Genomic DNA, 22,859 nt, shown 5'->3' with positions numbered 1-22,859 from the left:
CCGAGTATTTGCATATTGTAAACTGAAATGAATGAAAACTAACTGAATAGCTCTATACCTGCTGATTATCATTACTGCATATAAAATTATTGCATTACAAATTACGATAGCAGAGAATTATCCATTGTCCTGAACACTCTCCACAGTTTTTAAAAATACATCTTAAAATTTAAACCAAGTCAGCAGACGTCCACGTTCAAATGAAATAAAGCTGAATTAGGGCAGTAATCAGGCACTATGCACAGCTCCAGCCCTCCCAACAGGCACTTCCTCTTGGACCAAAGGGAAAAGGGGAATTGCAGTACAAGCCTTGAGGGCTAGCCCCACAGTGTTACAGACTTGAGAGGAAGTGAGATCACACCACAAAGAGTAAAAATCCTCTCCTGAAGGTTAAGGACTGTAATTTAAAGTTTAAACTCAAGAAAGGAGACCTGTCCTCTAGAGAGTGTCTCTAAAAGATGTATCCATTTATTTTCTTTTTACTGCAACGCATCTGTTGTTAATCACATCTCTTCTTGCTTTTAATGCAAAAGCCTAGTTCACAAATCCAGTTGTGGAGGTGCCTAAAGAGCTATTAGCAGTTCAGTGGCTGTGGCCCAAACAAAGCCCTTGTCCAGAGAGTGACTGAGGTTAGGGGTAGAAAATAAGCGGCATTTTCTTGCAAGGCTGGACTGTAGAAGATGGTAGCTGGTTTTAGACAACTAATTACGTTATCTTCTTTCTCATGGAAGTTTTCGTTTAATAGGATTTTTATTTTGAATGTGTGCATTGAGCAGTTTATTTATACAAAACAATGTGCAGCTGACGTCAGTCAAAAAAAGGGGAAATTTTTCCTCTGAAAGCTCATAGAAAATGTATTTGTGAAAAGAAAGTGAAAGGGAGAAAGATCAAAGGAAACAATCTGTTGCCTAATACATGTTGGAAAAAAATAAAGAAAGAATTATTTGAAAGGAAACTAAAGAAAAACTTCTCAGCAGGGTGATCTAAATGATAGATTGCCATTAGGGTTTGGGCTATTCTGCCATGCTCAGGCATGCTTGGATAGTTGTGTTTGAAGAGATCCCTTCTACCCACCAGCTGTAACCCCCAAGTAGTCAATCCATGTTGCCCACAGTGTTTTGGCACATATTTGTTGTCCCATCATCATTGCATAGCACATACAAATAGTACCCCAAACATACACATTTACATTCAAAGTTGATATTTGGAGCAAAAACCATCATTTTTGCAGGTGAAAAAGTTCAAGTACTCCCTTCAGTTGAGGCATGTCCTGCATTACAGTGCACATGCCTGGGAAGGAGGACTTGGATTCTGAAAGTTCCTTGAATGTGGATGATTGAAAGGATCAAATTATAGTGATATTAGGAATGTTATTGCTTTAGCTAATATAGAAATGAATTTGTTGGAAGTGAACTGCTCCCCTGCTCCCCTCAAACTGCCTTTTCTGGGAATTTTCATGTCAGCAAGACTGCAGACAAATAACAGAGTGTGCTGTGTTAAATAATGCAGGGGAGAATGGGGGGAGAAGGAGAAGATTGTCTGAACTGTTAAGTTTTCCTTTGGCACCCTTTCTTGCTTTTATTCAAACCTATACAGTATAAGGACATAGGCTGAATAAATCCAGATTCCCATCTGGTGTCCACAACATTGATAGCATTTGGCTTCTGTTCCAGTTTATCACCTGCCTGCTACAGTCTGCTGCTGTTTATGGACACAGCAGATATATATTCGTGATCTGCACAGCAGAGATAGATGGAATGCTCTGTGCTGAGTCTGCATCTACAAACTTGGAAAGTAAATGAGAAACGCTCAAATGAAATTGATACTAAACATAGGAAGCACACTGATACTCTTATTAATCCTAACCCTAACCCTCATCTATTGAAAGAACAAATTAACAAAGCAAAGGGAAATGCAAGAAAGAAAACAATGAGTTGTAAAAGAAATTGCCTCTGTGGCCCAGATACTTTTTTTACTCTTTTTCTATGATAGGTTATATTTCATACTCTTCTTTCATCTCTCTTTTTCACCTATTTAAAATGGATGGCAACAAGATTTACATGTCTTAATATCAGAGATTTTTCCCAGAGCTTATTCTTTGTGCCACCTTCATGGGATCCACACTCTTCTGGTACTGCAAAATATATTTTCAAATTAGGGTTTTCAGTACTGTGCAGTACTTTGGTGCATCTGGACGTTTGCACATAATATAATGTTTTTCATATCACCGGTTTTCATTCTTTCTGGAGTCTGACAAGCTTTTTCTGGTGTTACTTTTGAATTCAGCAGTGTACTTAGACCTAGCCCAAGTGATGCTCAGAGTGATTTTCAGAGTCATATCTGTAGTTCTGTTCACTACATAGGTGTTTAATTCTTCCCTAATACCTTACTTGAACCTGTTAATAGTGAATTTCATTTGCCACTTTGTAGTCTTTAAGTCTTTTGAAGGGCTTCACAGTTTTGCCAAGACTTGTTACTGAAGTGTTTCAATCATCTGCACAATGTTCTGCCTCCTTATGATTTCTCCAAGACATTAATAAATGCCTCACGGACTGCATAAGTGGTCCTAATGAGTAAATGGCTGTTACATTTTTTGCCATGATGAAAAGAGACCATTTAAGTACACTCAGTTTCCCTTTTCTTCCCTGGTTTTTGATCAGTGAGAATATCTTGCCACTTGATCCATGGTTGTTTAGTTGCTTTAGTCACCTCTTGGGAAGAAAGTTATCAGGGACCTTTCAAAGTCTAAGTAAATTAATTGAACTGATTCTCCTTTATCCAGTATTTTACTGTCATGTTCAAAGATTTCTAATAAATTAATAGGGCACAATCTCCCTTTGGCAAAACTGGGCTCATTGGAACTCATCATGCCATGGCCTTTGTTCTGTTTCATTATTTTGCTTTTCATTATGATGAATTGACACGATGCATATGCCTGACTTACTGGTCTGTTGATCTGCAAAGGTTATGCAGGAACCTTTCTGGAATATGGTATTTGCTTCTTTACAATTCCCTGCAGTTCTTCTCTGTGGTGTTTCTCAGTGGTAACGTTGTACTTTTTTCCTGCAATGCACAGACAAAAGAGAGGAGAGACTTTTCAATAGCTACTGGTATCTAGAGCCCTGTATTTTCAGCACTGACCAGGTTTAGGCACAAGACACAGGGGCAGATGTTATCTAATCTTGGCGCAGCTCTATTTCCATACTGATTTAGCCACTAAAACACATGAGCACGAACAATAGGCATTGTTTGGAATTTTACTTGAAATTATTTACAGTATCAAGTGACTCTTTAATCTGTGGGCAGGCTTCTTAAAAGTTGTTCCATAACATGGGTTGTGTTTGTATTTAAAATGGAACTGTGGAGATAGTAGATAACTGTTTGTTATGTAATCGTATATCTTTTGCTGGTAACATGAAAGTTAGGGTCAAAAATAATTACCTAAGTGTAATTTAGATATAAAAATTTCTCCCTAAAATGTACAAATGATTGTTTCCTGTTTATTGAACTTTTCTAGGTCACAGAGCTGAATACATGACAACAAGGTAAGATATTTTTATCTGACTTGGTTTAGGGTTAAAAATAAGGTAAAATCTAGAAATTACAGATATTAGACTAACTTTGTAAGGGTTTATAACATTGTTGCTCTTGTTACATAAATTATGTACAGACCATGTGTGTTTTAACTTTCGGCATTCCTGTTTCAGCATGCTGATGGATAAAGGACCAGACTGTTCATCTTCCTCAGTCTTGTGAGCAGCTTAGGCCAGTGTCAAGGGTGTGACAAGCTGAGAGATCCTTAAAAATAATTGTGAATCACACGTCAAATTTGGAAGCTGCAGGGGGCACTTTGGTGCCAGTTGTCAGAGATCCTTGCCTCTCACAGTTTGTGATTCACTTGGTCAGGATGCACAGTTCAGAAGAACCTGATAGGAAGATCAGTTTAGGCAATAGGCTATGTCTTTGGTAACCTAGCTCTGGGCACGAATACCTGCCTCCCCCAGCATCCATGTGTTTGATGCTTAAATGGGTCTGTATATTCACAGAAGAGAATAGATACAGTGTTAGATCTCCCTGCTTTGTGCTGCACATACTTTTTCAGTTGTGTAATGCCATACCTTTAAAGCCACCTCCAGATACAAACCCAGATGAGCACTGCAGCCCTCAGGGTATGAGACTGTGGGGGGCCGTGGCAACTGTTTGGATTTGCAGCTGCCAGTTGTATGTATCACTGCTACAGGCAGTGTGTCCAGGTGATAGCAGGAACATCCAGCCCAGCTTTCTTGGTCCCACTCCTCCCTTCCCTTTCCATGCCTTGCCCAATGCCTTCTCTTTCTCCTTTTTGCTTCCTGGACAAGAACCATCTTGTCTGGTCCCCATGTTCCTGGGGGCATCCCTACAGACTTTACGCAAGGTTTTCTCCCACCACTCCATGATGTTTTCTAGCTCTGTAAAGTTGGACTCGCTCACCTACTTTCATTACATGACATCAGTTGAAAAGCAGTAACAAATCAGAGCATTCTTCCCAATTGCTGGCATTAATTATGACAACTGTAACTCTGCTCCCAGATGCTACCATTCCAGGAATGCACGGAAATCAACAAATTTATGTCTAATAAGAAAAACCTTATTTCTTGACTCCAAAGCAGGCGATTCATCAGACTCACATCATCCTAAATTCCCTACTGTGCAAGCAGCTGAAAGAAGATGGAGGACTTAGGCAATGATTTTATCTTAGTTAAATGGGGGAGCAGCTTGAATCCATCTTACGTCATATCTTCTCTAAATGACAGCTGGTCATTTAGAGAAATAAATTCTGAGGAGTAGAGGCTGCCAGTCCATTCCTCAGCACCAGCTCCTGGGCTCTGGCTGGGACCTGCCTATTGCCCCAAGGTTCAGTTAAGTTTCCAGTATGTGAGACATGCAAACAGAAATGTTCAAGGTCAAAGTTAAATTGTAGAAGGGAAGAGATATCTTTAAAGATGAATTTAAAACAGCAGATAGTACTCCAACAGACCAAAGTTCCACCACTGAATGCCCTGTGCCTTATTGTTCCTCACTGGTTCTCCAAAAACATTTGATTTTTTGCTAATTCCCAAAAAAACTATAGAAACACTGGACTGCTGGTGCATAGGAACTAAGTAAGCTGCTGGCATGACATTCACAAAATAGTTTGTGACCTAGAGAACAATATTTATTTCATGTAATCTCTTTCAGTTGTAGTCATAACATGTGTAACACACTAGATAAACATTTTGCAGACCAAAGTTTTGTGTGTTCTTCCATTTCTTTTTATTTTTGTGTTATGCTGCTTTTATTTATTTGTTTCAAGTTGATATTCTTTTAATTCCTTTAGCTAATTAGCAAGGTGGTTTTTTTCGTGTGTGAAGTTGTTGATGGTTGGACGTGGAGGACTAAAGCTTTTAACCTTCCTGGCTCTACTTGAAAATGCAGACAGTTTGGTTTTGAAGCATCTTAGGAGTGTGATGAGCAGCTTTAATTTGCATTTGAAGTTTTTTCAGCATGAAGCAACTTTTCAGCTTGATAAGAGGTTCTTTGAGTGGCCTTTGTTCTGCCACGGCTGGCAGGATGAATTCCAGTGGTTGCTGCACATTTTATGAATGACCACAACAAAAAAGGCCATTCCAATTGTGCAGTGTTTGGAATAAATGTATGTGGTAAAACCACAAAACAGGGATTCATAAAGAATGTCATTATTTATCCATAAGTAATGCATTTTTAATGGGGGAGTTCTCCACTCTTTAATCACTGTTACACTTAAATTTGATGGAAAGTCTTTATTTGATACGTACTGTGTTTATTTCTCCCTTTATAATGTTCTGTTGTTTTGCCATGAGCTTACAGACATTTAATTTTATTGTGTGACTTAATTCTGCCTTGCTCAGTAATCATATTCCCTTCCCTTAGGCCTCCAAATCTTCCCCCTAAGCCCCAGAAACACAGGAAGCCCAGACCCCGATCACATTATAGTGCTAAGTTGTTTAATGGTGATTTGGAGTCGTTCATCAAGGTACTGGCACCAGCCACCCCAGTGGCTGATATCAACACTTCTTACTATAATGGTCACCACCTCACAGAAGCTGAGGCAGATCATTATGTTTAAGTCTGTCCTGGGGCTCTTTTCTTTCCCGGTTGATCAATATAATACTTCCTGAAGTCAAGGGAAAGAAGGGGATTCGTTTCTCATGTTAGCCTCCCCACGGTTTTGTAAATCAAGTAGGAATAGTATTGGCAGCCTGCTTTTATTAGGAAACATAGCATCATGCAGAAGATAGGATGTGGTGCATCTCACAACTTAGCACAATTTCCTACTTGCCACTTTCACTACATTCAGTGTTCAAAGTCTGTGGAAAAGGGAGAAGCAGTTTTACCCTGGGTTTGATATCCAGCTTTTGATTTCCTGTGACTTTAGGAATTTATTATATTGTGTGAAATTGTGACCACGGCTGTTCTGGATCTTGTATCTTTGCTGTATTTACTATCTTCCTCTTTCTCATACTTTTATTTCTAATAATGCTTCTAGCCGAGGCCGAAGGAACTCTCACACAAGACATCAGGTATAGTTCTGGTGACAAGAGAACCAGCTCTGCCTCGCTTTCGGGTTGCATTCATGCCTGGCTCTAAATTAGTTCTTTCAAAGACCTGGAGGGAGAAGTTTGCATTAAGAAATGAGTATATGAGTACAGCAGGCAAAACTAAATCAGAGCACAACACTTGGAGGGATTGTAGTCTTAAATGATGGATATTTGCTTATTCATTTTCAAGCACCTGCCCAATTAGTGCCTCTGGACAGTAGCTGACACTGCTAAGGAAATCTTTAAAAAAAATATAAAAATACATTTATAAATGCAGTGAATAAAATTCCTGACTGCAAGCTCTGTGAATTGGGTTTGAATGTTACGGGGATTTTTTTTTCCTTCTTGTTCAATATAGCTATTGGCAAACGTTTTGCAGAACAAATTCTGTGCTCAGTGGCACCATACCAGTTTAGCTGTCTTTGAATCAAGCTTTCAGCCATCTTCAATACAACTATAGGGAAAACTATTATTATTGTTATGCAGGAGGTACTGTGAAGTGCGAAGACTTTCAGAAATCATCACATGATGAAAGAGATGAGTATCATGAACAGATTCTTGCTCAAGGATAAGAGTAAGCAAAAAAGCAGAAATTCTCAACAACAAAAGTCCCTGGATTAGAGAAGCACAGAGCAAATCAGGAGAAATGGTACCCCCTAATTTTCCCTCACAGAGAAAGAGGTTATAATACATGGCAGAGTGGGTGACAGGGCTTATTTGCAAGTGGGAGTCCTACATAATTAGTCTTTCAAAATGGAAGAGGTCAAGAAAGCTGGTAGCCTTATGACAGATTTGCCAGTGTGGGAGCTACCCTAGGACAGCATCTCTGCCCAAAGACCATATAATTCCTGATAGGGATGAGTCATTTTGACAGTCACGAAAGGATTACAGCTAGTGAAATATAGTATCTCACCAAATTGCTTTTTGTTAGAGTTTTGCATCATAAGAAATTATAATTAGTCCCAAACATACATTCACTGACTACACATATCAGATTAAATTCACAGCAGCAGTATGCTCACTGTTCTTGACATTCACCAACAGAGATTGTTACTTCAAATTATTTTCCTTTCATTAGATCCAAAAGCCAAAGCTGTTAGTTTAGATTATTTCAAGGAAGTACTTAAGTATAAAGTTCTATGTGGCTCTGAACAGATTCTCCAAAACCAGGTATGAAAGTAATTTGTTGGTTGGGTTTTTTTTCATAATTTCTTACTGCAAACACTATCTTTTCCTGGGCTTTACATTCTTTGCATGAACCAGTGTACTAACAGAAGATATGGGTGCATGTTGTGCATGTTTTCTAATACTCTGCTTCTTTGGACAGCCAGGCTGCTCAGTATTGGTGAAGATGACAACATTCCTGGGTTTAGTAACTGACCTGTTCCATGGGTTTTTTTGTTTAGCTGTTACTGAACACAAGTCAGAGAGATAATGCTTGTCCAGACATTACTGGTTCTTGGCTAGCCAGTCTTTGCTAGCTTTTAAATTAAAAGACAAACAAGCCACAACTTAAATAGCATAATTAGTGACACAGTCTTTTGTAAGCCCCACTAAAACAGCATGGAGTACACAGAAGATCAGGGGGTTAGGTTACCTTAGAAGTGCAATGTTTCATTGCTTCATTGTGTTATTTTTCAAACTATTTTAGAAGTTGGCTTTTATTCTACTTGAGCTCAATTCATAAACATCCCATTACTGTAATTCAGCATGAAAATGAAGGACAAGTTTGTAAGAGGAAATGTGTATTCTGAGTTGCAGGGTGCTTTTGAATTCATGGTTTTATAGTACAGACTGATTTTATACTAAACTTGCAGATGAATTAGTCAATTCTCTGAGCACTTATGTATTTGAAATTCATTTGGGAAAAAAATTATAGCTTCCAAGACAAGAAATTTTAAAATTATTTATGAGGCAGTAATTCTTCCACCATAAGCACCAACTTTTCCAAATAATTTTTAATCATATGATTTATGTCATTAATAGATATTTGATGACTTGTAGTCACTAACATGCTTGGGTTAAAACATCCATTTTTCAAAATGCCAAAACAGAAGGATGCCTTTTGGAAAAAGGTGGTTTAAAAGAAAAAGGCAAGTAACTCACTGAAAATTAGTGGATAATCATCTTCTCCCCCTCCCATCAAAAATGTTTTATATCTTTTATTAAAACATCTCTGTGTAACTGACAATGTAGTACAGACCTGCTCCTGTATCATTGCTGAGACGAGGAGCAATGATTCCTGAACTCTGCCAGTGGCAGGTGGAAACGTATGGGCTGTGACCTCCCTTTCCCAGTAACTTTGTGCCTACAGAAGAGACAGCTGAACCACATGCTTAGCTCAGAGTAGCTGGAATTCACTATCCAGGGCCTAACAGCCATGTAGAGCAGCCAGAAACAGTGTGCCGGGCCATCATCTGCCCTATGTTAGGACATGCAAATCATCAGAGTGCACAGAGGTACTCTCAGGTCAGGAGGGAGACATTCTGGTACCCCTGTGCAGTGTCATTTGGTGGCTCTTCTCCAAGATCATTTCTTATAGTCCAACAAGTTCAGAAAAGCCTTTTGTTTGCAATAAACTTTTTTTACCAAAAAAACGAACAAAACAAACTCATCCAAACAACAAAACCCACCTTGAGGAATTAGGTCCTGTGTAATTAGGTCCATGTAGGATTTTCTCCACCAGGAAAAGAAAGGTAAGTTAATTGGATGCAGAGGGATCATCTTCATCATGAATTGTTATTCTTAATAATAAGCTTTCTAAAAGGCAAATTCACTGCTTTAACTCATTTTGCTTCGAAAATCAAAAATGCATGCATGAGCTTAGATGTTGCATACAGTGTTAGCCAGATACAGTGGCAGAGGTAGAGAATGAAGCCTGAATTTCCCAGTTGAATGATTTTAAGAACCATAATCCTTCCTCTTCATCTGTTCCTTTCCCTTCCTCCCTAAATGGAAAGAGAGTTCTCTTAGAAGTGATGTTTTTTCTTAGGTGTTTTTTTGCCAGCACTGTATGGCCATCTGGATTGACCAAGAAAGTGCATTTTTGCATTCAGACCATAGTAGGGAGGTTTCCTCTTTCCGATCTGCAGTTCACTCTTTCTGCTCGTTTTTGCAGGATTCAGGGCAAGTCATTCCTCTTATTGTGGAAAGCTGCATCAGATTTATAAATTTATACGGTAAGCTCTGAAAAAAACTATGTCATTTCATTATTGCCCCGACTTTCTGGTCGGATGCATTTAGCACCACAGCTTTGATTTTAAAATAGAGATTAAAGTATTTTAAAAAACATATTAATTTTTCACCACTGTCTCCCATCTTTGCTGCAGGTCTTCAGCATCAGGGAATTTTTAGAGTGTCTGGTTCCCAGGTGGAAGTCAATGATATTAAAAATTCATTTGAGAGAGGTAATTGCATTTTCATTTACTCGAGCACCTTAATATCTAACATTTAAAAATCTTTTAAATTCTAGTTATTTTCTTGTCTGTTTAAGCAGTTTGTATGTACTTTATGTACTGCACATTTTTTTTAAACATCTTAGGTTTTTTTTTTCCTGAGTCTTAAAAGCTGTTTTTTTAATTTCCAGGAAATAAAAAAAACTTTTGCAGATCCTCTGCTAATGAAACAAACCCTTTGAGCAAAAAGTCTTGTGACTAAAAGCATGAAAAAATATGCACAGTATTTTTCTCCCCAGGATTTGTTATATATCTTGTTAAACCTGATCTTGTTTTTGACAAGATACGTAAAGCAGCTGCTTTTACTAGCCAGCTGAAGTCACATCCCTCCATTCTGCAGCTTTTAAATCTGCCTTATTCTTAACTGCTACTCCTAGGTAGTGTTATCCTGGAAAATACATACATTTTAAAGTGTTTAAAAATAAAGATTAAGTCTTTAAAATTGCACAAATAAAATAGTTCAACCATGGCTGAAGCTTCAGTTAGGGTTTCAACAAAATGGTTGCACATGTTCCTGAATGTTTTAATATTTCAGAATGAAGACACATTTCCAATTCAAAGGGTGATCTAACTCCATATGCTTTATGTAAGGTCCCAAAGAAAAGTCTGAGAAATCCTATTCAGTTAAAAACATTTGGCTTTTTAATTTTACTAACTGTAAATCACAACATGTCCATAAATACTTAGCTGGAAGTTCAGGACCTAAGAGATCACTAGGTTATGTAATTTTAAGGAAGCTTTATTTAGGCTGCCATTTTTAGTTTAATCATAGCCTGGGATTTCTAAATCAGTGTTTATTATCTTACTTCAATGCTCGCATTGCCACCTCCCACGCACTAAAAACAAAACAAACAAACAAACAAAAAAAATGTCACTCACTTATAAAAATGTTCTATGCAAGAATGCTCCTGCATGTGTGTTTCATTCACTTTATTTACTTTTTAAGGTGAAAATCCTTTGGCAGATGACCAAAGTAACCATGACATTAACTCAGTTGCTGGAGTACTGAAGCTCTATTTCCGAGGGCTGGAAAATCCTGTCTTTCCTAAGGAAAGATTTAATGATCTTATTTCTTGTATCAGTAAGTAGAAATTTCTGTTTCTTTCTCAAGAGAATTTTACTTTTAGATACACAGTAGTAACCTGAAGAAAGAGCTAACTTCACACATTTTCCTGAGACAATTTTTTTGCCATCTGTAGCAGTCTGGGTCAGTTATTAGTCATACTGGCAGCTGTGGTTGTTCCCTTTTTCCACTGGGATTAATGTACAGTACAACTCTTTGTTTAATAGGGCAGGAAGAATATCTTTCAGTATACAAGGGATAGTTAAATTTAAATGCATTGTTATTTTCCTCTGTGCACTGGAGCGGACAGAAGGGGATGCAGCCATGACCCTGCAAAGAGAGTGTTACTTTTCACAAAAGTTTTCATGCCCCACAGCTTGGAGTCAGCACTGGTGAATAAGTAACCAGCTGCTCAACATTGTGTGATTCTGGACCTTTATTGTGCTTAGCTTAAAACCCATGGTCCAACCAGGAAAACCCTTCAGCGCAGGGATGGAGGGGAGCAGCTGAGTGTTATCTGTGGGAGAGGCTGGTTTGCCTTCACACACACAAGTTGTAATGGAAGGCCTTGGAGGAGCATTGCATGGATCTGTGCACTGTGGGTGTTTGTAGCCAGATACGGAGAGGTTGTGGTAATTTGGGAAGTACTCAGTGGGTGAGTGAATTGCTCTGACATGCACGAAACCTCTTCCAGTTTATGGATTCCTGCAGATGTTGAGGAGGGGCGAGGCAAGGCCAACCATCAGTAGGCTTGCTGTTCCCTCTGGGTACATTGGAAGTGGTCAGCAGAGCTGAAATCAGTAACAACCAATAGCCTGGAACAAAGTCACTGCTTTTGGCAGCAACATTTTCAAATGTTGATTGAGAAAGAGTTGTTGCCCTCTGATCCTGGTTTAGTCTGAGTGTTCTCCGAGGGTGTCATAAATCTGGTTTATCATCTCTATGACAATTTGTCAAAATGAGGCATAATCACTGAGTAGTTCTGCTTGGTTTGACGTTTGCTATCGCTGTTATAGAAGAAAGCAAAGGATTTTCTTCCTGATAATGTACTGTAAGAGTCCAAAATCTGTTTTCTGGCAGGTTTTGGAGGAAGCATGGGGAGGATGATTTTGTTGTTTGGTTTGGTTTTCACAAGGTTATCATTAGGGGCACTCTGAAATGGCATGTCAATGCTTTCAGCAGAGGGAGGAGAGGTAAGTGCAGACCATGATAGACAAAGCGGGTTTTCTCTCTGAGCACACTGGAGTGAGTTTACTTTGTGTTTTCACAGTGAGGGGAATTTGAATATGGTATGAGGAAAGAAAGAAACAACTCTTGTGCCTTGCACCCAAGCCAGCCCCAGAACCAGCTGGGAACAGGAGGCTGTGTTTCTACATCTTCTGATTATCTGAGAAGCCTGAGGCAGAGTGTTTTTACAGCCGTGTACCTGTTCTATGTGCTTTGTTGAGTGGTGCATCACTTCCAGGGAGTAAGATGCCTTTTTTTGAAAAACAACAAACAAAACAAAAAATCCAGCAAGCATTTCAAAATATACTACCTGTCACAGTTTAGTTTACAAAGCACCTATATGGCACGTGCTGTCATAAATTGTTGGTAAAAAATACCATTTCCATTGCTATATTTTAACCTTAATGCTTCGGATATCTTGCAAAAAGTAAAGCAGCCTAGGCAAGATTTTTCTTCCATTTCAGACTTTGAACCAATCATAGTTGCATTGGTTTCTTTTTTCTGTGCTCACTTACTATGTATCTTGGTTTTCCTGTTAATGGGAGCAGGGCCAGAGTCTCTTTCCTCTGTGAGAACACAGGTTGCTGTAACTTCTTTAGATCACAATTGATACATACATAAAGTCCAGAAAACTTTGACATTTTAATTAGAAGGGTTTAAATGCTCTTAATTCAAACTGCATTCACTGTCTGAAAAACAATGAGGAAAGGAATAAACATTATGTTGTTTTCAAATAGTTTTTGAAGATAAATGTCCGTGTGCTTTCTTAATCTTTGGCAGAAATTGTTGCAATAGGGAGGAGGGAGAAAGCAAATTCATAAAGTTAATGTTCACATAAAACTGTAAAAGGGCAGAATGTCACACATTTTATATGGAAATGTAATGTCGTCAATGAAAAAACCCTTGAAAATGAAGTGGTTATTTATGGATGTCAAGCATAATTGAGGCTACAGCTGCAGAATGAACCTTTCCTCAGTACAGCCACCAAGGAATTCCTTTGCATTTATGCATATATTTCCAAATGAAATAGAGTATTGTGAGTTAATGCTTTCCATTTTGTAAATACAGTGGAAACAATGCAAAATTACTGTGACTTCTATGGCAATTTGTATTAATTAGACTCATGAGAACAGTGTTATTCTGTTTGGGCTTATGATCTGATTTAGATAAAATTTAGACCAAATTATATGCTTGGGCGGGAGCAAGCATAAAAGATAAAACAGAATGTAAGGAATCCATCTGATTATGGGCCATAATTCTGCATTCTCAGCATAAGGAGTGGCTACGGTTGGTCCTAGCAGCATTCTGTAATCTAGAGAGCAATCCAAGGCTGGAGTGGAAAGGTGGAGAAGTTGCACTGCAGAGAAGCCCTTTAGTCACAGGTTGGGCCAAAGACAAGCAAAGTATTTGTAACAAGAATTACATGGGGTAAGAGGGTGCTGAAGCTGTGCTTAGGGGCGGCTGTAACTCACCTTTGCTGCTGGGGACTGCAGTTCCTCTCCTGGTGTGAGCTCTTATACACGTGACTTACAGCTCCCTTTTACATACATAGCTGTGCCCTGCAGCAGCAGACACACCTCAGCTATTCAGACTGCTTAGCTCCTGTGCAGAGCATTGTAATTCTTCATGGTTTCATCTCCCTTGCCTTAAATTTCATATATGAAGACGGCAGGATGGATGAAAACTTACATCTTTTTTCCTTCTGATTTTTATCGAGTCCCTTGCTGCCAGCAGTGCCCATTTACCTAAAGGCATAAATGTTATAAAGGGAAATTATTTTATTGTTTTTCCAAACTATTGCCCATTACTTAAAAAGTAAAAAACTATTCTGAATCATCACCTCTTCCTGGAAAAGTTTCAACAAAACAGGAAGTGTTTCCTTCCCTAGGTGACAGTGGAGACTGCTGAATTTGTCCTCCTGTAACGCCTTCTTAAATAGATCTGAAGGAGCTGTAATGGCTGAGTTAATATATACATATCTTTGAGCTGGATTGGACTCATCTACCAAAGCGAAAAGAGGCACAAATTGTTAACTTCAGCACTATCACATATGTATGTAGATAACTTGTCAGCTGCAAATTGACCGTAAAAATTACATCTGCGAGTGTAACTCAGTCCCATTTGACATTCACGGGGTGTGTAAAATATGCGTTAGGCATTCATGCTGTTACTAGTAGGCACTGCACCGAGGGGAAGTAGCAAGTAACCCCCACACAGAGATATCACATTAGATTTTAACCTTCAAAACAGTGGTCCCAAAAGGAGAGAAACATTTTACATTACTGTTGTTTGCTTTCTTCTTCCTCCTTTATGCTACCCTTGCCTGTGAAATATGCTTACACCTTGCACAGCACTGGGTGTTAGTTGTAGCACAGTTCATTAGTTGCTGACACCAGGTTTCTCCTTCTGTATGTTCTGATCAATAATATCTTCCCTTTGCCAAATCTTTGCAATCCTGTTGTTCCTACTGAGATTGGGCCATGGAGGCTGGCTACTAACAGAGGGTGGTAGAACATAGACAATCCAGAACTCATGTTTCTGAGCTCTGTTCCCAGCCTGAACCCTTCTTGTTTGGTAACCATGTCTCACCTCCAGTGTAGGAGAGGCCATGTGTAGGACCGAGACCAGGAAAAGTACAGTGCTTCTTTAGCGTTTTTAGCTAAACCCGAGTAGCATGCAGCTGTCCAGTTGTCCCAAAATACTTGAAAACCACCAGCAATTGTTCTCTTGCAAAAGTCTTTTGTTCTCCGTCACTGCATCTAAATATTTGAATATTTACTGCCTTTTATATGCTCCACTGTTTCAGGATTATTGCTTAATTAAACTTTAATTTACATTTCTTAATGTTATTTAGGATGAATGTATCCCTGTATTCATTTGTAATTTAGTTTTGGTTTATTTGTGTTTGGGGGCTTTTGTGTTTTCTCCCCTCTCAGGTTTCCTTTAGTCTTCTGAGGCAGATTGTTCACTTCTGTCTGTTTCACTTTAGAGTCTGCCTTTCCAAAAACCTCATCAAGACTGACCAGGTGGTTAAAATGTGTTATTTCTCATGAAAGAGAAAAGTAGACATTCATTGTTTCTGTGTGTCTCTGCAGTAAGCGAAGATGATGCTGCCTCTCCAGAAGAGGTTCCAGTGATCTTGGAAGCTGAAGATCACAGCTTTTAAGGCTTGAGTGCCTAGGATGTATGTCTCTCTCATGCTATTGAGAACCAGTCCTTAGTGCATGGCTGACAAAGAGGCAGCTAGCTGATAAGTAATTCTTTCATTTATGCAATGACATTAATCTCATCTGGATTCATTCATCCAGTTCAAGGACATGCAGTGTTTGCAGAGGAAGTCCATGGGAGATCAATAAATAAAATCTTCTCCAAGAGCAATACAGGATTTTCTTATGGAACTTGTGATCTGCCACCTTGAAGGATTTTATGAATAAGTTGAACAGACACCTCTCAGAGGTGATTAAAGTGAAGTCAGAGGCTGACATTTAAATTACCTCTGAAGAGTCCTCCAAGCTCTCCGGTTTTCATTTTTTGTAGTGTCTGGTGGACGTTCCTTAGATCTCAAACACCTCTGATACTTAGATGCCTAATTTTATGAATACACAGAAAATGAAGTTCCTTATATTATTAGGGTACTTTGTTCCACTATGGTATGATGAAAATACATTAAAAGTTGTGGGCACAGGTGCCCAACTCTTCCAAAATATACTGTAGTCATGAAACCCCAGAACTGGGCTTCTTTTCCTTCTCTATTCACCCCACAAATGTCTTCTGTGCTCTGGGCTGCACTGCAGCTTTGCTTTGGTAAAAGCACAGTGTTCCCACACCAAACAGCTTCTCATCTTGCTGTCAGGAAACTCCTGTGGATTTGACCCCCATGGCTGAGATAGGTCTGGAAGGCAGGTGTGTCAGACCAGAGCTCCAAAAGTTTTGCTCTGCTATGAGAACTGGGAACTAAAAAATAATAGCCATTTCACTGTGTGATGTTTAGCTGACATAAGTCTTGATTTGCAGTTGATATTCCTGTGTCCTTCACAGAGATCTCTCTTCGCTGCCTTTCTCTTCACAGTCAGAAAAATCATGATAGTTCTCAGTGTGCTTGGCCTTGCCAGAGGCTTGTCCTCTTGCTTGTGTTTGGGAATGTGAGTCTCATCATTAGAGTAATGAACCAGTTTTCAAATCCCCTGATTTCTGTTTCAGCTTGGCAGCTAATTGCCTTATTTGGACAAGTCATGTAATATCAGCACTTCTGTTTTCTTAGCTGAAAAATGGGTAATACCTCATCGGGTACTCAGGTAGGGCTAATTACAGTTCTTGAAAATCAGAGTACTGAAAAGAAGGTCTCTAACAGAAGTACTGGGAGAGGGGGAAATGGCCAGCTTTCTCTAGTGTTGGGATTGCCAGTGGTTCCTTGCAGCAACCAGCTTGTAGGTTGGATGGCCCTTCTGCCCCAAGGCTCTCTTTAGCAAAGCCAGCAGAGGCCAAGCAATGCTTTTCTCTTTCCTCTGCATGGGAAGCAGCAGAGCCACAAATTCTTTCTGCCTGGATGCAGAAAGATTGTTCTGTATTCATTCCATCTTTCCTATGTTCCCAAACACTCATGTACTGCATACACGCAAGCAACGATGAAATTCAGCTCTTCATTAAAAGCAGTATGCAAATATTGCAAATATGCATAATTACCTAGCTCCTTTAAACCAAATCAGTGCTGGGAAATAAAAGCCTTTCAAAATAGTGTGGAAAGCACATGAATTTACCACTGGGCAGTAGTTTGGATTTTAAATAAAGGGACTTTCACAGAAACTGGGTCTGGGTTACCAGGAGGGTATTGGAAATACATCATTCAGGTACGTATAACTTGTAACTGCTTCAGTAGAGATGACATGCTTAATACTGGTCATGCTCTTAGTAGGACAGCTGGGATAGCTCAACACATGGCTATACAGCCAAACTCTCTGTACCTACTCTGCCATGTCCATGCTGCCTACTGGAGCCAGTTCCTGGCTCATGCATCCTGTCAACCATGTGTAGGAACTGCTTGGAAGAGTTATAGTTGGCACAGACCACAAGCACATTGGAGAGTATGATAACTATTGAGTTGTAGCTACCTGCTGGTGTTCAAGACTGCCCCAGCCTGCTTTAGCTCACTCATTTATACAGAGCTGTTGAATCCATATAGGCAGCACACTGCTAGAAGGAGCCGCTGGACTCACCTGGGGTTCCAGCTAGTGCATTTCTCAGGACTGATTTGAATTCAGCAATGACTGAACCTGGCCCAGGGCTGGTCTCCAGAATTGGCTGGAAGAGGCAGGTCTGCAGCACAAGCCATTAGCCAGGAAGGGCTGTAATGCAGAAGACGAGTCCTGGTGTTGCATCACAACTTCTCTCCAGCTTCTCATATGCAGCACACGGTGCTGCCGAGGTGATAGTGTTGAAAGATGTAACCAAAGTTCCTTTGGACCTTCCTCCCTCAGCCCCACTCCATAGAAAATCCACCTGTGCCCATGCACAAAACCACCTAGACCTCCAACTCTGCATAGAGAGGTTCACAGACAGGCTTGTCAGGAGAAAAGTCAGGTGAACTGGAGACTCACAAGGCACCCTAGCTGTAACAACAGCTGTTTTTGTTGAAGGAATGGGAACTGAAGATACGGGCAGGCTTCTTCCACTTGGAGTGGCTAGATGAGGCAGGTGGAGAAAGGCCTTGCACTAAAACTGGTGGCTGTGGGCTGTGCAGAACAGCAGTGTGGCACTGCATTGCAGAAGTGAGGGTGTACAGCATTGACATCCAAGATGTGGTCTGCACTGGAATGGGAAAGGAGAACTGTAGTTGCTCTGTGCATCCTTACTGTGCAGGCAGCTCCTGGACTTAGTACATCCCTGCCATGGACTGCAGTTCTTAACCAGTAGCCAGAAATAATTCTTCTTGATTCATGCAGTCCACATTTAACAGAAACATAAAAATAAGTTTCAAGTCCCATGCTCCACTTGAGAAAGTGTAACAACTTGAACTGATTTTCGTCTAGCATTTGGGTTCAGAGTGACTCAGTAGGCTATAAATTATCCAGCTTGTCAGCAGTCCTTTTCCCTACCAGCTCTACAGCAGCTCACCAGAGAAGAGACACTGTTCTGGCCTCCAGGGGCTGTGCTGGGGAATAGGTTTTTACTTCCTGCCAGAGTTTTTGCTGTGCTGTTCCTGCAGTAGATACCACGATCCAAATGGACTTCCTTCATGCAAGCAGTGGTGCACTGTTCTCCTCCTGCAGAAACTCTCATGGAGCCCAGTTTCACCCCATCCCAGAATCTTCTGTTCCCAGCACACTAGTGGTGCTGAGCCAGTGGAATCTCCTATAAACGCTGATGTGGGAGCAGATGTCACACCCATCTACTACACTGGCATTTCCCAATGAACTATAGTACTTCTGCATGGTAACCAGAAGTCTTGCTGCCAACATGCTCTGCTTATGCTTAGTTCTTGGTCCCAAAATACTAGTTGCTAGACACAATTGTTCTTCTAAGAAACACAAGTCAACACATGTTTTGCATCTACAGATAAATGCTGATCAGTAAAAATAGCGATACCAAAGAGTACATAAGTAATACACACCAGTAACTCTTATTTACACTTGCATTTTTATGTAAGTGATTATTTTAATTGTGTACTCCTAAATACAACATTTTGTGGTACAATTGGCTTTTCAGCTATTGGAATCAGCTTCTGTTTCTGATTTCCAAATTTTTGAACATCCATTTCAGTGCCACAGGACAGGATTTCTCATGTAGTCAGCTAAGATTTCCCCTAGATGTTGTTAATTCCAGCACTCTTTCTTGGCTGACATAAAAAAATGTTATTGAAATTTTAGGTTGTTTCCAACAGTGTCGTTTACATAGAAAACACACAGAGTTAAAAATTGAGATATTAGTGATTTTGAAAAACAGTTCAAGCTTTTATCCCATCATTGCCCTACTTGCAGCCACATAATCCTTCTGACCAACACAGAAGATAGTGCATCCATGGTACAAGACATTAGGAACTGATGCTTTTGTTAGCTGACTGTGTTTTTCCCACTTCAGAAGAATTTTGGTGGAGTGCTATAAAATTGTTTGGGAAAAATGTGATCTTTGTGTTTCTTGCCTACCGAAAAATAGGAGGCCTTTCTCCTACTCTGCCAGTAGGAGAGTTATAGCTGCACATTTGATGAAGAAAACTTCATACAGAAGCTCAGTGATTGGAAGATTATATATCTGATGTGAACATTCAAATAAAGAGAATGTACCTCTATTTGAAACAGATAACAAACATCTCTCCTTGGTTCTCTCAGCTTATTTATGTACTGATTTAGTGGTTTTGTGAGCTGTCATGCTCAGCAAGTGGCCAGGGTTTGACTTAGGCGGATTTGTACCTTCTTATAAAGACCTTTTAAACTGTGCAGTTTTAATGAGAGGGGGAAGAACTTCTAGATCTTATTTTTCTAATTGGCCAAAATTAGACAATACTAACTAGGGGCATGTGATGATAAAGAGTCAAAGTAAATTGAGTAAATTGACTGAATATCATTTTAGACAATCATATGCAAGGGAACATAAAATATTTTCTTCTGTTTGCAGGAATAGACAATCTCTATGAGAGGGCTCTTCACATCCGCAAACTCCTTCTTACTTTGCCCAGGTCGGTCCTTATAGTGATGAGATACCTCTTCGCCTTCCTCAATCAGTAAGTGCTTGATAATTACCCAGTGTATCGTATTTTTATCTGCCTTCCTTTCCTGGTATTGAAGTTCTTTGGGTTTACTCATACTCTATGTAGAATTTACATTTAAGCGCCATTTAACATGAAAGATGGTCTTCTAACTGGCAATGAAAATAGAACGAAAACACTGGTTTTCATTCAAATTAAAATTTCATTTGTCCAAAACTGAACAAGGTTATACTTAGACAGATTAAAATCTTGTCTGAAATGGGAAGTGCAGGCTACAGCATTAAAGCTGACAACAAAATAAGCTGATAAGAAAAATGGCAAAACTACTGTAACTACATTAAAAATAGTTTATGCAATTTAAAAAATTTTTTTTCCTTATCTTAAGCTGACTTTTATCTCCTGATGGGAAAAAAGAACCCTAGTATATTCAAGGAACAAAGGCACTACAAACTACCTGTTTAATGCTAGACACTGCCAGCGTGAGACTTCCTGTGGCTGCTTCTATTTTCTTATAACAGGGGTATGAGTATAAAGAACATACATCTCCTGTGTATGCTTTGATATGAAGGAGCTTTGTTGTCACATTGCAAAACACAGGCTGGAAGAAGAGTTGTGTGAGAAAGGGAAAGTGGTGTTCATGTCTTCATCATCCCAGAAAAAACTTCTTCATTCTGGAAGAGAAAATAAAAGACAAGTTGGGAAATTGCACTGTTTTTCCCTCCACTCTTGCACAGCCCTCTCTGGTTTTTGCTGACCCCCAGTGTTTTCACAGAAAAATTTGCTTATGTGCATTTTGCCCTGATTCTAGCTTTTCTCTTTCTGCTGCCATATTGTCTGTTTCCTGTTAGATCTGTATTCATATCACCTTTTTCCTCTTTTTTTTCCCTAAATTTGCCCTTTGCTGATTCATTCTGTCTTTGCGACCTTCCCCATTTCATCCAGCCTGTCTGTTCCTATAGTAACAGGGTCTTTGCAGCTGGGTTATTTGTTCATGCCTGTATTCACAGCTGTTCCCATTTCCTTTCTTCTAGCAGTTTCTGAACCGCTTTCAAGCAATATCGAAGAGAGGGGCAGAGATCTAAAGTTTTATGAAAATAACTATTCATTTGAAACAGAATTCATCCCCCAAAAGTGACACCATGTAAATGTTGTAAGGGCTTTTATCACAGCTTCTCCTCTGCTTAAACATACAGATTGACCAGAGCTGTATGGGGTGGTGTTTGTTACACAGTCATGTTTGCTACATCTGTGCTCTCCACAGGAATGCAATTTGGGAAGTAGACTTACTTCCTTCTTACTGCCTCCAAATTGCTCCTCGTGCATCCAGAGGAAAAACATTCCCATGATTTGACTTTCTGCAAATTTCATTCTGCTTTTTGCATATGCAGTTATGCCTGCTTGGCCACATGAAGTTACAGATCTCATGGCAGACCTCACCTCCTGTAGCCTACTTCTCAGAGCTTCTAAAGTTACATCAAGTTGGTGAGGCCACACCTGGAGTACTGTGTCCAGTTCTGGGCCCCTCAGTTCAGAAAGGATATTGAGGTGCTGGAGCGGGTCCAGAGAAGAGCAACGAGGCTGGTGAAGGGACTTGAGCACAAGTCCTATGAGGAGAGGCTGAGGGAGCTGGGGTTGTTTAGTCTGGAGAAGAGGAGGCTTAGAGGCGACCTCATCACTCTCTTCAACTACCTGAAGGGAGGTTATAGCCAGGTGGGGGTTGGTCTCTTCTCCCGGGCAACCAACAATAGGACAAGGGGACATGGGCTCAAGCTCTGCCAGGGGAGGTTTAGGTTAGATGTTAGGAAGACATTCTTTACAGAGAGGGTTATCAGGCATTGGAACGGCCTACCCAGAGAGGTGGTGGATTCACCATCCCTGGAGGTTTTTAAAAAGAGATTGGACGTGGCCCTTAGTGCCATGATATAGGAATTGGAGTTGGATCAGGGGTTGGACTTGATGATCTTGGAGGTCTTTTCCAACCCAACCTATTCTATGATTCTATAAGTTGCTCAAGGCTTTGTGGAGTCAAGAACCTCAGTGGGCAATGACTCCATAACTTCTCTAGGCAGTCAGTCCCAGTACTTGGTCACTCTCACAGTAAAGAAATTTTCTCCTGCTTTCAGTTGGAGTATCCCTTGCTGTGTCTGTTGCCTTTCATCCCTTTGCACCTGTCTGTCTCGCTCTTGTTTATAATCTTGTATACAGTAGGTGATTGCAGCGAAATTCTCCAGTAGCCTTTTCTTGCAAAGGCTGAACAAACCCAGTTCTCTCCACTTTAGTTCATAACCCGTATGCTGCAGCTCCCCAGCTATCTTAGTGGTCCTTTTCTGGATTTGCACCAATTTGCCAGTCTCTCAGAACTAGATACAGAAGTGTCATGTGCAGCTTCATGAGCATCAGGTAGAAGAGGAATAATCAGCTCCCTTGACCTGTTGGCTTTTCTCTTCCTGAGATAGACTTCTTTGCAGGAGGATGCATTGCTGAATCACATCCAACTTCTTGTCCAAGAAGGGCTTTTCCCAATGCTTTTCCTTGGGAGCTGCTAACCAACAGTCAGCTCCAGACTAACAGTATGTGGAATTAGTCCATCCTGTAGGCAGGACTTTGCATTCATCCTTTTTGAGCTTGATGAAATTCCGGTTTGTCCCTTCCTCTGTCTTGTCAAGGTCCTTCTAAATGGTAATCCTGACCTTTATATTTACTGCACCTTCTCCAGTGTGACATAATCTGTAAGCTGGCTGAGTGTGCACTCCATCCCCTCGGCTAGTCATTCATGAAGATGTTAAATAGCATCAGCCCCAGTATTGAGCCCTGCATAT

At 40.1% G+C, this 22,859-nt stretch overlaps 1 protein-coding gene across 3 annotated transcripts in view; it reads left to right on the top strand.

Moving 5' to 3' along the window:
* Positions 1 to 22,859, top strand: part of SRGAP1 (SLIT-ROBO Rho GTPase activating protein 1) — a 139,295-nt gene that overhangs the window by 99,684 nt on the left and 16,752 nt on the right. For 2 of the 3 annotated variants that reach the window (XM_064655789.1, XM_064655791.1), the window contains exons 11-16: positions 3,518 to 3,545; positions 5,929 to 6,031; positions 9,715 to 9,775; positions 9,926 to 10,003; positions 10,998 to 11,132; positions 19,950 to 20,055. In XM_064655789.1, coding sequence (XP_064511859.1) covers positions 3,518 to 3,545; positions 5,929 to 6,031; positions 9,715 to 9,775; positions 9,926 to 10,003; positions 10,998 to 11,132; positions 19,950 to 20,055 — 511 coding nt within the window. Of the gene's footprint in view, positions 1 to 3,517; positions 3,546 to 5,928; positions 6,032 to 6,544; positions 6,579 to 9,714; positions 9,776 to 9,925; positions 10,004 to 10,997; positions 11,133 to 19,949; positions 20,056 to 22,859 lie in introns of all 3 variants that reach the window. The other variant, XM_064655790.1, reaches the window with a different exon arrangement.

The sequence above is a fragment of the Pseudopipra pipra genome, chromosome 5, assembly GCF_036250125.1.
Source record: "Pseudopipra pipra isolate bDixPip1 chromosome 5, bDixPip1.hap1, whole genome shotgun sequence".
NCBI classification, from domain to species: Eukaryota; Metazoa; Chordata; class Aves; order Passeriformes; family Pipridae; genus Pseudopipra; species Pseudopipra pipra.
Note: the sequence above shows the minus strand (reverse complement) of the source record. Positions and strands in the feature narration are given on the sequence as shown.